The following is a 14,296-nucleotide window of genomic DNA, read 5'->3' on the forward strand; positions in this document are numbered from 1 at the left end:
ATTTCATGCTGCAACTGTTACTAAGCCAAGTCATAGAATTATTGGTAGCTGGTCCTAACACAACTTACTACAATCCTACAATAGCAGTTTTATAGATTCATCCATATATTGAAGATACTTTTTACTTAATATCATTGCAGTTAAATATTTTATTCAGTCCTGTCAAGATGTTGCGCATTGAACAAAACGAAAGGAAATGAAAGAATGGACAGTAACAGAGGCATAACAGAACAAAGTACAACTGACAAGAACGTATCTTGCTGCTGCTGCTGCTGCTAGTGATGCTGATGCTTTTCCCTCATTTGGAACAGTCCACGCGGCCCCCATACGTAGACACAAGCCAAGTACAGCTGACCAAACAATCAGCGAGTCTCTGTTGCTGCACAGTTGCTGCATCAACGCAAGCAAGACCGAAAGCGTTGCTTTTTATATGGTTGGCAAATGGTGGTCGGACCGTAGGAAAAGATTCTTCTGCGGTACACGTGACTCCTGGGTGCCAGGTAGCTGCGGGAGCGAAGTGTTTGAAGTTTTCGGCTTGAGCTCCCGGTTGCCCGTCTGCTTCTGTTCGAGCGTAATCGTCTGCTCGATCTCCTTCTGTTTGGTGATGTAGTCCTCGAAGTACTGATGCGTCGCCAATCGCTCGCAGGACCAGCGTTTGGCTGGATCTTTGTCCAAACATTTCTGGAAAAAGGGGTAATGAAGATAGGGTGTCGAGAGAGCGCCTCGGGCTGATAACACGCTATAGCTTACCTTCAGAAAATCCATCATCAACGGATTTGCTAAGGTACGTGATGGCATCTTGGCTTCGAGTGTTTCCAGTGTCGGTGGCACTGGAAGCGTTATACCCTGCAAAAGGGATATTTTAGAGTAGTTTTTACAGATTCTCACATTTTTGGCCTTTGGCACACTTACCTTAAAGAATTCATTTTGATTGAAAATGGCCAGATGCCGAGGTAGAAGATCGCCAAGGGTGCGTCGAATCAGATAGAGCTGATCGACATCACTGCGCCCAGGCCAGAGGGCATCACCGCGTACCAGCTCCGCAAACACACACCCGATAGCCCACACATCCACCGGTGTACCGTACTGTGTGTCTCCGACCAGCAGTTCCGGTGCTCTGTACCATCGGGTTGCTACATAGTCTGTATAATTTTCACCGGGACCTATAAAACACAAACAAGCAGAAAAGCAATAATCATCAGGTTGTATAACAAAGAAGCACTCCACACTGGCAGCAGTAGCCTACTAGATGTGTTACTAGGCGTATACTTACTAAGCATTCGTGCGAAACCAAAATCACACAGCTTCACCTGTCCCTGAGCGGTGAGCAGAATATTTTCCGGCTTGATGTCCCGATGAAGACAGCCCTGTTTGTGACAGTAGGCGACGCCCTGTATCGTTTGGTACGTAATCTGCTTTGTTAGATTATCGGGACAACCCTGATATTGAGAGGACAGTAAACAACTATCGTTAACTACCAGTACTTCAATTTCTTCCTCATCACCACTCGCACGTACCTCCGGATGTCGCTCTAGTTCGTGCAGAACCGTGTGCTCGCAAAACTCAAACACCAAATGCAGTCGGCGCTTTCGCCGAAACACCTCCAGCAGGCACACCAGGTTTGGATGCTTCAGGTTCTTCAGCAGGCGTATCTCGCGTAGCGCTATCTTGCGTATGGCCGGATCATCCTCCGACTCGACGAAGCGTTTGACCGCAACGAGCGAACCCGTCTCCCGGTCGCGACATTTGTACACCACCCCGTACGAACCTTCGCCCAGCCGGCTGAGCTTTTCGTACCGATCCATTCTACTGCTGCCGCGCGATCTGGAAAAGAGTGTCGACAGGACGAACATGCTGCCGTAAGCGGGGTTGTCGATAAGTGGGGACGGTTGGATACAGCTTCCCGGCCAATCGGGCTCTAAAGGATGGGACACCACGGTGCAACAGCAGCCGTTGCAGGACTTTGGCTCGGGAATTTGCTCGTATAGGATCGTACGCGAGCGAACGATAGCGAATGTTCCCTGGAACATTCTCCAACTTGAACTGCGACGGCTCACTAAGCCAGACCGTGAGTCCAGCGATGGACCCCAAAAATCGCTAAATGGAAAAATCGCCTGACCAGTAATTTTTTTCCCGTTCCCTTTCTTGAACTGAATGAGACTCTCTTTGTGGGTACACTCGCACACACACACACAAACACTGTTGGTCTATGATTGCTTCAGGAAGATTCCTTTCCGAAAGAGCGAGAACATGAGTGGTCCCTGTTTCGTTGGGCTAAGCCATACACTGGTCAGAAGGTGCGCGGACGACGAATTCTTCACACGAGTCCTTCGAATCGAACGCAAATGTTTGGCACTAGCCTTGGGTTGATGCGAGGTCCGCACCGGGCCGTTGGCCCTCTTCAATGTCAGGGAGTGAGTAAAACCCGAATTACACACACAAATTCTCCCTAGTTCTTCGTTACTCAAATACGTAAAGCTCTCTAACTACAAGGACTTCTACTCAGCTAACGGTAGCGTACATACATGTTGAACCTTATCATCACGCAGTGGTCAGAAAGAACCGAATGGAGTGCCCCACTACTAGAGAGAACAACTTGGACGGTTTTCGTTAGCACATTGGGAAAGATTGGACAGCGAACTAAAATCGATACCGATCGAGGTCCACCAACGGACCTCCGGTGAAAAGTTCCCTTGTGGAACAGTTCTGCGGTTACTAATGCGGTGCGGTTGTTCAATTACCCACGCGTACGGTACGGTGGTGTTGTGGTTATGTCGTCATGGAGCAGTTTCGTTACAACCAGGAAACAATCCTTTCCTTCCACCCCACCCTTGACGATACACTCTCGCGCTCCGTACTTTGTCGTCTGGGGCCAGAACCTTGCTAGACGTAAACGTGACATTTGTCTTACCTTTCCTGTATGGCTTTGATAACTCCTTCTGCTTTTGACTCGCCGGATGTCCATCGGAAGGGTAGATTGCTGTGGACGAAGAAGGCGGGAGGAAATGAATATTTCATTAAATATGACGAGCGAACGTAGAAAAAAGGTACAGTGCAGTTACGACTTTTCAATTTCTTAATTCAACATAGTTCAACAATTGCCCCTCGTTGGATTGATACATACTTTACTACACTTACATTACTTCTGTCTGTTATTACTCTACACAAAAGGATGGGCATTAATATGATCTCTATTGGAAATAAAAAGCGGATGCATATTCTATACCAACAACAGGAAAATCTTAGTATGAAGTTCCCAAGAACTGGGAGCATCCACGACTCCCAGGAACTTTAATTACTCCTAATCCATTAAAGAAACTGTTTAGCTAGAGCTGTTTAAATACCAATCAATCGCATATGAAAAGAAGGTCATAGTACGCTCCTCGCACCAATCCGGCGAACAGGGTGATTTTTATCGGCAATAATTATCACGCCAAGTAGTGTAGCCGTGTACGCGTAACAGAAGGTGCTATAGTACGAGCCTATAATTTGCCGGCATGGTAGAAGCCGTCTTAGTATGACGCTACAGCTACGTACAGTGGGCCAGTAGGATGGTTGCAAGTATCCTCATCCCGGGCATTTAAGGTTTGACCTTTCGGAGAGCTTAGTTTCGGATCGATTTTACGAGCGGTACGAGAAAACTTTTCTACACGCCATGTTTAAGTAATCGTTTAAGGTCAAAAACTAAAACACTCGTTAACGGGCGAAACTGTTCGTTCGCGGGTACGATACGGTTGCTGTTGGATGAATGATACATGTAAGTTGTTTTGAGGTTCATATTTACAAAGCTGCCTTTTTACTTTCTTTCCACAAACTAAATAAGTATTATGGAGATAATTTTATGAGATGAATTTGGGAAAGGTTATAATGTAAATCGGGAATTTCTAAGCAAACTCACAAAAACTCACCATAAATCAAGTACCAAATCTTAATTGATCAAGACGACCTCATATAAATGAGTAAATATTGATGTTTGTTTCCTGAAGCTGTAGCTTCAGGAAACCTCAGACTCAATGAGTTACAGTCATAAATATTGAAAGGAAAATGATAATCTGTAAGGTGAGATAGTTTCTGTAACATCGCCATTATGTATGACCTTACTGTATCCTTTGTTAAACGGAATCAGTTAAAAGCGAAACTGTAAAAGGATTACTGCCACTAACTTCAAGAGTTACAGAAGTTTTTGGCCATTCATGATGATTTGTTTACATTTCTCCTTTGTATGAAAATAAAACCAACAAAGGATCGAGTAGACGCTAGAAGTTATTGTGTTAGCGAACCAAGGCAACAAGCAGAGACCAAGCAACCTGTGTAATGTAATGTCGTATTATATATTACACTGTGGTCTTTTACAAAAAAAAATGATCCAGATTATGAGCAGACGTTGATGATGAAATGCGATAATTTGTCCTGCAATTTTAAAACCTGCCTCCGTTACCGCCTCAGACTTCTCGGCAGTTAGCTAGAACCTTAAATATTTATTCAACTCTTCTTGACTTAACAACCTTTAAGGTCACAGAAATACAGCCTGGCCGTCCCTTATGAATAAAAAAAACCTTTTAGGTCACGTCGGCCATGGAATTATTAAATTTTTACGACGCCTCAGAGCCTTACGATCGTTGCATCAGAGGTTCCAGTCTTCACACGGTAGGACCAGGGTTCAAATCTCAAATCAAGCAAGTGGTTTAATGGTAAACGGAATAAATGACCGCGGATGGCCCTCTCGAATGCACAAAGAAGCTCTATGTGATAGGGGCCCCAATTTCCATTCCGTTTAGGGCTTCCGAGGGACCAAATCCACCACTGCATTAGATAACCGGCATGACTTAGAAAGCCATTAAGAAAAATTTGTCGAATGAAAAGTCGTTTTAATCAGTCCATTTTGTTATGTATGCATTGGAGTACGACAGAACTTCTGAGATGCGAATGATGTTTTTAAAACTTAAAGCCTCAAATAAATAGAAAAATGATAAAACTTCTCCACTTTAAAAAATTGGATGTAACGAACGTAACTAAATCTGTACAGTAGTGTTGTGTACTCCCATATGCTTCTTACGTATTGACTTTGTCCACAATTGGCCATATGCTATTAGTTGCATTTGAGAGAATAATGCGGGGAATTTTAGCCTCCTTTGTGATCCTATGATCCGATCCTACGGCGCACCGTAACCGCATATGTACAACAAAGTAAAATTGGCTTTTTTCCTATGGCTCAAGAAGTCACAACTGCGAGTAACATAAATCGGGGAAGTCAGAACTGGCACCAGCCAAGAATTCTTGCAATCATAGTCCCTTATAATAATAACAAGAAGAAGGATGTTTTGGGCATGACTGAACATGGACAGAGGCATGACGATACCAAATTGAAGTAGAGTAAAGACGTCGATGTGTCATCTAGAAAGGTTAGTGACTCCAATTCAAAGTTCAAAACCCGGCAAATGATATGATCAAATCAGCAGATAAGCAATTAAACAAAATTGTAACCAGTAACTCATGATCGTGAACTGAATCAGATCATTCATTCATTAAATCAGCAAATCGAAAATCCCGTTGAAGTTAAAGTATGAAAAGAAACCCACAAACCTCTTCATAATGCAGTAAGCAGGTTTAACAGGCCATTCAATGTCAGCATTCAATCTGCAATTACTCAATAGTCGGCAGTCGGTTGATTCCGTTGGTGACATTGAAACGTTTAAACGCCAATGATGGTTAGGTATCGGCTGGAATGTGTGTTCTTGCTAGTTGGCTATTTGTGTTCCGCTAATCTAGGTCATTAATTCTGGACGCGACACCCATCAATCAACTACCGTACATGAGTTGTACCAACCAGTCCGAATGAACATGTCCGGAGAAGACACTAAATCAAATCAATACCGGTACATACCCTTGGGAAGAAGAAATGGTTACTTCCGAACAAAAGTAGAAAGAAGAAGCGGCCCGTGTGCCGCAGTATTTTTAGTGTGATTCACCTGTGTGCTGCTGCCGAACGAGAATCGTTTTCATATTTCCGGTGATTAGTAATCCAGCTACTACTCACATTAGTTCCTCTTGCTGGATGGTCATACAAAGAAGGCCCAGTCAAAAAAAAATGTCCAAATCCAACCAACATTGTTCTGGCTGTTGTGGAGTTGTGATACATCATGTGCTCCCCCATTGCCACAGTATGTCTTTCGCGATTTTGTCATGCGATTAGTAATGTCCGGCAAGACGGAGCAAGATAAGGCCCCTGCCCTTATATCCTGTCGAACTCTTGCCTAACGATATAAATGGTCAAGTGGTGTCTGCCTATGTTGTCACATCGTTTCTCACAGTTGTACTCTATACACGCAAACAGTTCTCCGCTCCAAACATTCCAAGATGGCCGCCAAGCTGTTCCTCGTTGCATCGGTACTTCTGGTTGCTGTTGCTGCCCCTTTCACGGTGGCAAGCCCACTTCCCATAAGCTTCCAGTCGAACCTGGGTGCCCAGAAGAACATGGACATCCTGCTCCCGGAGGGTGCCACCTCGATCACGGCCGATACAATCAACAATCTATCGATCGTGTTTGCGGACACCGTCTACATCATGGCCGACGGAACCACCGTCGTACCGGAAAACCCATCGACCACTGTGGTACCACCGGCGACGACCACTGCACCCACGAACGGTGGTACCGGTGCGCCAGTCATTACACCACCCACTTTCCCCGGCCGGAAATAGATCCTTTGGTGGATCCCCGTTGTTGGTGGGGATGGACTTATTAATACCGATCAATAAATGGATTCCCGATCCGCCGTAGCACGCGATTCGCGTGCAACAATAGACTGACACTGATACATATGTTTGCAAAATCAATCCAAAAATAAAGTTGAAAGTAAAAAAAAAAAACAACAAAACACACGCGGACGCGCACACAATAACTATTGAAAACGGAACGGTTGTTTGATGCGTTGGAGCAGCGATTCCGCGGGTCTCCACCGTGTTTATTTTTATTTTTTTTACTTTGCCATTCATAATTTCGCTTTCAATGCCCTATCTCTTCCGCCAAACGCAAACAAATGGATTCGGTGTACAGTGCCAATCCTGAAGAATCGACCAGTTTTGCAGGACGAGCAGGGCGAACTTGGAAAAATTGAACCCATCATAAATAACTCTTTACAGAGCTTCCAACAGGGTCTTTCTCCCGCTCATCCGGTGCAACCTTTTATGCTTTCTCACTCTCGTCAGAGAGAGAAGGATATTTTCTTTCTCTGCCGCTCTTTCTCCATCTCATTTTCTCCAAAAGGTTTTCCCAGCCTACTTATGTTCCGTTGGAAGAGCTCCGGTTCGAGTTCAAAGCACTGCACGCCTTCGCCCTCAATTATCCTTAGCTACCGGAAATGTTGGCCTGGTGTGCAACTAGCACGTTCGGTTGGTAGGACTTTTCGGTAACAAGCACTACTAATTTGGACAAGATTGTTTGAGTCCCACTTTATGTGATTATGAGACCTACGGCTAAAGTATACTTAAACACCGAATGTACTAAGAGTGTGTGGATCAGAGCACACTAAATATCGGCGCTCTTGTGCGACATGATGTCACACATCACATCTTAAGGAAAAGCACGAAAATGGCTTACCTGCGTGGTAGTAGCGGTAAATGATTACCAAACAACCACAACCGTTTCTCCCCGAACCATTTGTCCATACGGACCGCCACGTTGGTACCGTTGGTTGCGGGTTGTGGATGGGTTGTATTCGTGTTACGTTTGATTTCCAGTATCGGGCCTGTGTTGCGATCCTTGGTCTTCGAGTGTAGCTCCGGATGAATCCGGATGAAGAAGAACCTTCTTCCACTGTAGTTTATGTAGTTTGGAACTAGATATTACCATCCGAAAGAAGTACCCGACACTTATACTATCTTCGGGTGAGCTCTCTATACACTGATTACGATCACTGGCATCACTAACTGGTGGGTTTTGCTAGGTCCTTCGGGCGTATGTTAAGATCTGACCAACTATTCCTTCCATCTGTAAGCAACTGTTTCCGCTTACCAGGCTCGCTTTACGGACAGTGATAAACCACAAACTACACTTTCGCGCTCGTCCTTACGTAGTGCAGAATTCAATGAGGCAAAAATCGATCGCGGTGGTGGCACGGGTACGTACGTCAACTAGCTGAACATCAAGAAGAAGTGCATTAGCGCAACACAAACACCACATGTATAACCGCACTAAGTACTTCTCGAGCGAAACGAGTCCGAGCGTGTAACCGTAGTATGACCACAAACGTTGTGGTTTTCCTTTTCTTTCGGGTATGTGAATATTTTAGCAACTTTTGGCGTACTTTTCCGCAAATCCAGCGATTATAACACGTTTGGATGGCCTGCTTGTCGTGTACTCCTCGAATGTACGTCTTTTGTAAATGTACACGTCCAGCCACGGACCAGAATCCTCCGTACCTGCTGTGAGTCTATGAAAGCCGAAGAAAACCACCCTTCCGAAAACTCAACACTTTCACCATGGCAACGGTGAAAAACAAAACAAATTCACTGCTCCATTCCGGTTGGCCTGGGCGGTGAGGTTGGTGCGCATGTTTAGGGTCTGTAGTTCCGGACCAAAACACGCTGGTGTTAGCACTGCTGGTGGTACGTCGTCGGATTCATTAGTGTTGTGCGGTACGGACAGCAGTTGACGGACCGGGAATCCAGAAGCTGTAAATAATGTTCGTGACCCGCCATTTTTCGACACGTGTGTGTGTGTCCCATGATAGTGGGGCGTGTATCTAAGGATTTTTTTATTTATTATTTATGATTGTCAATCCATCATTATCCTGAATGCAGATCGATACGATAGATGAGATAGTGTGCATTTAGCAGGTTTAGAAGGCATAAAAAGGATGATAATGAATTTATTTATTTTTATTTACAATTGATCATGACGGGATGGTAATGAATTATAAGGGAGACTTTTTCCATGGAGATTTCAAGCGTTCTTTTCTTTCTCTTCTTCTATTGCTCTACTTCTTCGAGGGATCTAGGAGGGATTCGAGGGATGCATTTAGTGGATTTCTTGACTTGTTCTACTCGTGGTTGGATAGTCGGTCAAGACAACAGGGAGAGCCATCCATTCAGGATTCGATGCTTGACCTTGTCCTGTGAAAACTACACAGTTCGTAAATAATACTGTACCAGTGCATGTAATACACGAATAATCTTTCAAATTGTACAAACTATTAAAATTATTTCTTCCAGTGTTTGTACTGCACAAACTAACAAACTTTTCCAACGATTGGTTTGAAGTGTACTCTCGCAATCGTGTTTTGTGCTGCGTGGGCACAAATATTCCTCGGTGCATTATTTGACAGCAGCTGTCAAATCAAAACGGGGTAATTTTTCAATCAGCTGATTTCGCTTGACAGTGCGCCGACCATCTATCGAATATGTTTTTCTTCCCCCGAAGCAAACACTAAAAAAAAAACAACAACCCCACACGCTCAACAACAAACGTGACTAATAGAAGGAAGCTGCGTGGTTTTTGTGCGTTAGTTTTGTGGCAAAGTAACAAAAAAAAACGGGTACCTGAATGTTTGGTAAAATCTCGTTCAGTCAACTGTACCGCTAAGGTATGCAGTAAAGGAAGAAGGTACGTAATAAAGCTATCGCCGATACTGCATGCGCACCTACCGCACGCGTATCGTAGAAAAAAAAATGCGGAAAACTTCGTAGCTGCTTGTGAAATTTTGGAGAAGCATCGAGGAGTTGCATTGTTTAGTGTTTGTTGCTTTAATAAAAGGAGCATCTGACCACAGGGATCAGATTCTAATTGACACACAGATAAGCATCAAAGGATCTCAGCTAGTTCTAGGCAAACAACAACATAATGCAAATTGCCATAGTACCCACTTATCGTGTTCTGGTTCAGTTTGCATACTTGCTGGAAAATCCCAGATGTGTCAAATTTGGAGGCATTTCGATGTGAGAATAATAGGCGCTTTTTCTACCAGCGCCGGGTGTTAAACGGTGTGCCAAATTAAAGATGCAAACACCGATGCCCACGACATGCTGACCGAATACTCCCTACCCTATGTTCGGCCCGGTAGAAGTACGGCTGTCCGTGGTGTGTCCTAATTTTTCGGTTTGGGTACTTGCTTCGTCCCACGATCAGTCGCGCCGGTGAAGGCGCCCTCCGTTAGATGGTGGGAATTGGAAAATTGAAATGAAATTTAGCTTGAGATGATGAAAGCGATTCAATCCAAAACGGGGTTATAAAAGAGAAATGGGAAATGTGTGCTATTTTCGTACGCTTTTTTGCTGTGGTTGCATTATTTCCTTTCAGCTGGAGCAGTATAGCTAAATTAAAGGCCGCATTTTTCGTGGCGTAGCGTGTACTGTAGTGGCTGTGGAAGTACAAGCAACGTATGCCCTCGAGACGAAACCAATGAAAAGCCCTCGCCGTATCGATGTTAAGTATAAACAAGAATCAAACTGCCGAAGGACGCCAACCCCTCCGGACGGCAAGGTAATGGGAAGCGCGAGCAGAGCACATACGACGACGCACACATCACAAGCACCAACTTCAAGTCTGCCCTTCGTGGGACGACGCTCTCTGTACTTGTGCAACTACAAACATACCCAATGTGGTGGGGGGGAGTAAAAGAAATTAGTAAAGACCACGCGATAGAAAAGAAACGAGCGTGCGAGGGTGCGATACAGACGACGGCCAGGTATCAGATAGGTCCCCCGTACACACGCATCAATGAACTTCTTGGCAAACGCAAACGGCCTTCCTTTGGCGGATATACCGTGACCGGGGGTCCCCCTGGTATCGAGCTATCCGAGCGACGATAATGTTTGCAGGAAGCTGAAGCTGTGCAATCTAGTTGTTGTTCCGTTTGTTCCATCCGTTTCGTCAAGTCCCTCCCGATAGCAGCAGCCATCCGACCGATAGATAGATAGGCAACAAAACAAAAGCATAAGTGGACAGCAACAAAAAAAATGGTAAAAGAAGCCAACTGTGCAAACACACATGTGCGCTCAGTAAAACACGATAAGACTGATTGTAAACGTGTACAACGACGACGACGACCACTACGTGGGGGTGAAAAATACCGCACCAAGTTCCTCGCGCACTCCAAAACTGATTGAAGTTTGACTTGAAACTACGCGCGCTAGTGGTAAGACACAACAAACCAAACCACCTCAAGGAGAGAAGACGAAAAACAAAAACATTCCTATCAGATGATGTAATATATTAGCACTTAAGGCGAAAAAAAGGGTTGACAAAGCCCGCGGCAGAATGTTCCGTCCATAATTTTGCATTTTTGTAACGCTTTCCTTTTTAGATAATTGAGCTTTGATATTCACGAAGCTTTCGTCGAAAAGAAAGTACGAATTGATGATGGGCCTTTGCTGGGAGAATGGGTTAGATGGCCAGAGGATTGGAATGTTCATATTCTTCCTAAACAACATTCGGTTGTAGTGGAATTTCGCTGTCGTTAACAACTACTGCCTTTTTCATTTCTGTAAACAAAAACTCGTTTAACGATTCTGCCACGTAGTCATTTAAGTAGTGATAAAGTGCGTAAGAAAGAGCGTTCTAGAAAAGGATATGTTAATCACTTTTTCACACGAATTACTAATCCTACTACTTCACCCACAAAAACAAGTGTAATGAAAGAAAGTTCGAATTTTGTCCGATCAAAATGGAACACCCTAAAGATGTTTAAAACGTATCAAATTCTTTTAAATGTATCATTTTTCCCTTTAAATGTATCAATACGCATTTCAAGCGCCGCTTATTTATATGCCTACTCCCCATTCTTGCTCAAATACTTGTCAGGCTAGTTTGACTTGCTTGTTAGTAGGAGGTGTGGCATTACCTTTTTTCAAATGTGACCTCAAATGTGTATCAGAAAATTTGGGAAGATGTTTCCAGATTAGTTGATCAGTTGTCCAATATTCTCATGCATGCAAGGCAATCAGATTTTTTTTTTTAGATTATGACCACACATAGTTAATAACATTTCGATTTAACGTATGCATTTACCAACCACCTCCTCATACAGACTACTCTTTTGAACAATGTGGTTGAAAAGACCCATGACGTAGTCGGAGTCCAGAAGATGCCTCGTCGTTCAAGGCATCTCTCTCGTATACCAAGAGACCTACACCTTACGATAGTCAATACTCACTACGGAAGAGAAATGGCACGGATGGGTATCGATTCCCGATCCTGTTGTGTGAAGACCGGTACCGGTATCATTCTTCTTGGCTTAACGACCTTCTCCACTAGGTCACAACGGCCATCTGATGGTCTACTAAACTTGCTGATACCACGTAGTTGGATAGCCAGTCCTCGCTACGTGGGAACGGTCCAGATGGACTTGGAAGCAGAAGGTTATTGGAAGCCGAAGGTTATCCATCAAACTGCCGTGACGTCGAAGAAGCCTCATCGTCCAAAGGGCCATAGTAATTTTTTTTTTTTTGATATACAACGCAAAACAATCATTTTGCATTTGTGATGTTATGGCGATTATTTATAAAATATTTCATTTAAAATAATAAAACTTACATTACCAGTTTTTTTGGAAAGAATAATTAAAAACGCTAACGAAGTACATTTGTTATAAGTTGAAAATGAAGTATTACCGTTCCGTTGGGTCGACCGTCAACCCTACATTATCAGCCAATTTGGCTCGTTTCCTTTAAAAAAATCTCTTCTGAAAAGCCTTTACTTCTCGTTGCCAAGCGCAATTCTAACGCAACCAAAACAGATATGTTTTTACCAATGACCACCAATTTTTCTTCTATAACTATTCCAGCTATGTTTTTTGGGCTTTGGAGGGTTTCAGAGAGTTAAAAATTCTAGAGGCTCACCCATTACTCCCCGCTCAAAATCCAAGTCAACCAAAAATGTATTTTAAATCTTTCCGGATTATTGTTATACACTTCTTTAAACTATTAATATAAAATTATGGAATAATATCCTAAACGAAGCAAACCTTATTAAAAAATACGATTGAAGAGAAACGAATTACCATCCATGTTTTAATTTCAATTAATTTAAAGCATACAAAATGACGCATAAGAACTAATAATTAAATGTTGTGGTGAAAGTGATGGAAAACCCAAAGCTCCTGATCACCAACAACTATCAAAAAAAAAAACAATTTTTTTCATCTCAAAACCTTAAATTACAGTTAGTAGACGAAAGATCACATGAAGATCGTACTTAAAAAGTATATATTTTTCTATTTTCTCTTTCCCTTCCTTATTGCAGGTTGTACAAAGTGATTAGTTTGCGAATGCGCAGCGAACCCGTTGTTGAAAAAAAAGAAACAGAGCTTCCATCCGTGCTACATTAAAAAAAGCCCACCCGAGCCGATCCCTCTATTGCGCTTCTCATTTTGTGCAGCATATTTTTGGTGGAGCGATCGCCGTTGAAATCCGATTGGCAAATCCGGTGGTGAACGGTGGCAGAGCAGAAGAAACAACCAGTCAGAGGGAGCATATATTTCGCGGTGTGCTTTGCAGCTGTGCTTTCGAACGCAATATTAAAGCAGAATGCATTAGAACAGACGGAGGCTCTCGCGCGTAAAAAGAGAACCGAAAATAACGAAAACGATAACAACAACATTTAGTCGCGAGTTGGGTTGATGTTGCTGCTACAAACGGCCGAGCTGCAGCAAGTTTAGAGCCCCGCTACACAACACCATCATCATCATCATCATAATCATCATTCTTTTCATCTTAAACGACCAGCACTCGGTGCGGTTGCTGCACCCGACCCGACGACGGCGGTGCGATTCGTTCGATTGTTCGTTCGCAGCAGCGCAGGGGGTTCGTTCATCCCCGGTCCGTCCGTTCGTCCGCTGTTGGGAGGGAGAGACACACATCGAAGCACACAGGTCCGCCTGCCCGGACCGGACCGGACGCGCATTCACGCACGGTTCAGTTATGTTTCAGCGCTGTTGAGAGGCGGATGCAATGTACCGCGATTCGGCCGGGAAGAAAGCGTATCAAGTTGTTGCAGTCGTGATCGGCACTGGTGTTTGCTTTTGAGGTGCGTTTTTCTACCCATTCTACTACGGCAGCATACTTCTTCGGCAGAGTATCCCGAGCAAGTCGACCGATCGAGGAAGGAAGCTTGATCGACAAAGTTCTCACAAAGAAGATCGTGCACCCTAACGCACACACGGTGATAAACGTTGCCGTCGTGCATGTGTGTATGTGTGCATGTGAAACTGGTATATAGAATTACCTTGTCCGTCGGAGGACACTAAAAACCTAACCGGACCTGGGAGCGCAGCATCGTTCGGGCAATAGAGTACCGTTCCTG

At 44.0% G+C, this 14,296-nt stretch overlaps 2 protein-coding genes across 4 annotated transcripts in view; one reads left to right on the top strand and one right to left on the bottom strand.

Moving 5' to 3' along the window:
• The window catches only part of LOC126558958 (soma ferritin), a 203,505-nt gene that overhangs the window by 99,151 nt on the left and 90,058 nt on the right, over positions 1-14,296 (top strand). The window lies entirely within an intron of this gene.
• Positions 427-7,745, bottom strand: LOC126558160 (cyclin-dependent kinase-like 4). Of its 3 annotated transcripts, none has more exons than XM_050214123.1 (7): positions 7,598-7,745; positions 2,912-2,980; positions 1,518-1,824; positions 1,274-1,439; positions 913-1,163; positions 751-846; positions 427-681 (listed from the first exon to the last, which is right to left on the bottom strand). In XM_050214123.1, the coding sequence occupies exons 1-7, from the start codon at positions 7,663-7,665 to the stop codon at positions 427-429; spliced, it is 1,212 nt and encodes a 403-aa protein (XP_050070080.1). In that variant the 5' UTR covers positions 7,666-7,745. The 3 variants fall into 3 exon arrangements, with proteins under 3 accessions (XP_050070080.1, XP_050070079.1, XP_050070081.1); XM_050214122.1 differs by having other exon boundaries at positions 1,518-1,854; XM_050214124.1 differs by lacking the exons at positions 2,912-2,980; positions 7,598-7,745 and having other exon boundaries at positions 1,518-2,045.

This window comes from Anopheles maculipalpis, chromosome 2RL (genome assembly GCF_943734695.1).
Source record: "Anopheles maculipalpis chromosome 2RL, idAnoMacuDA_375_x, whole genome shotgun sequence".
Classification (NCBI taxonomy): Eukaryota; Metazoa; Arthropoda; class Insecta; order Diptera; family Culicidae; genus Anopheles; species Anopheles maculipalpis.

Excerpts from the sequence above, each read along its gene's own strand:
- LOC126558160 (XM_050214124.1), bottom strand. The coding sequence starts at position 2,030 with ATGTTCCAGGGAACATTCGCTATCGTTCGCTCGCGTACGATCCTATAC. Across the intron at positions 1,440-1,517 it reads AACTAGAGCGACATCCGGAG|GGTTGTCCCGATAATCTAAC; the intron begins GTACGTGCGAGT and ends TCTCAATATCAG. Across the intron at positions 682-750 it reads TGATGATGGATTTTCTGAAG|AAATGTTTGGACAAAGATCC; the intron begins GTAAGCTATAGC and ends CCCTTTTTCCAG.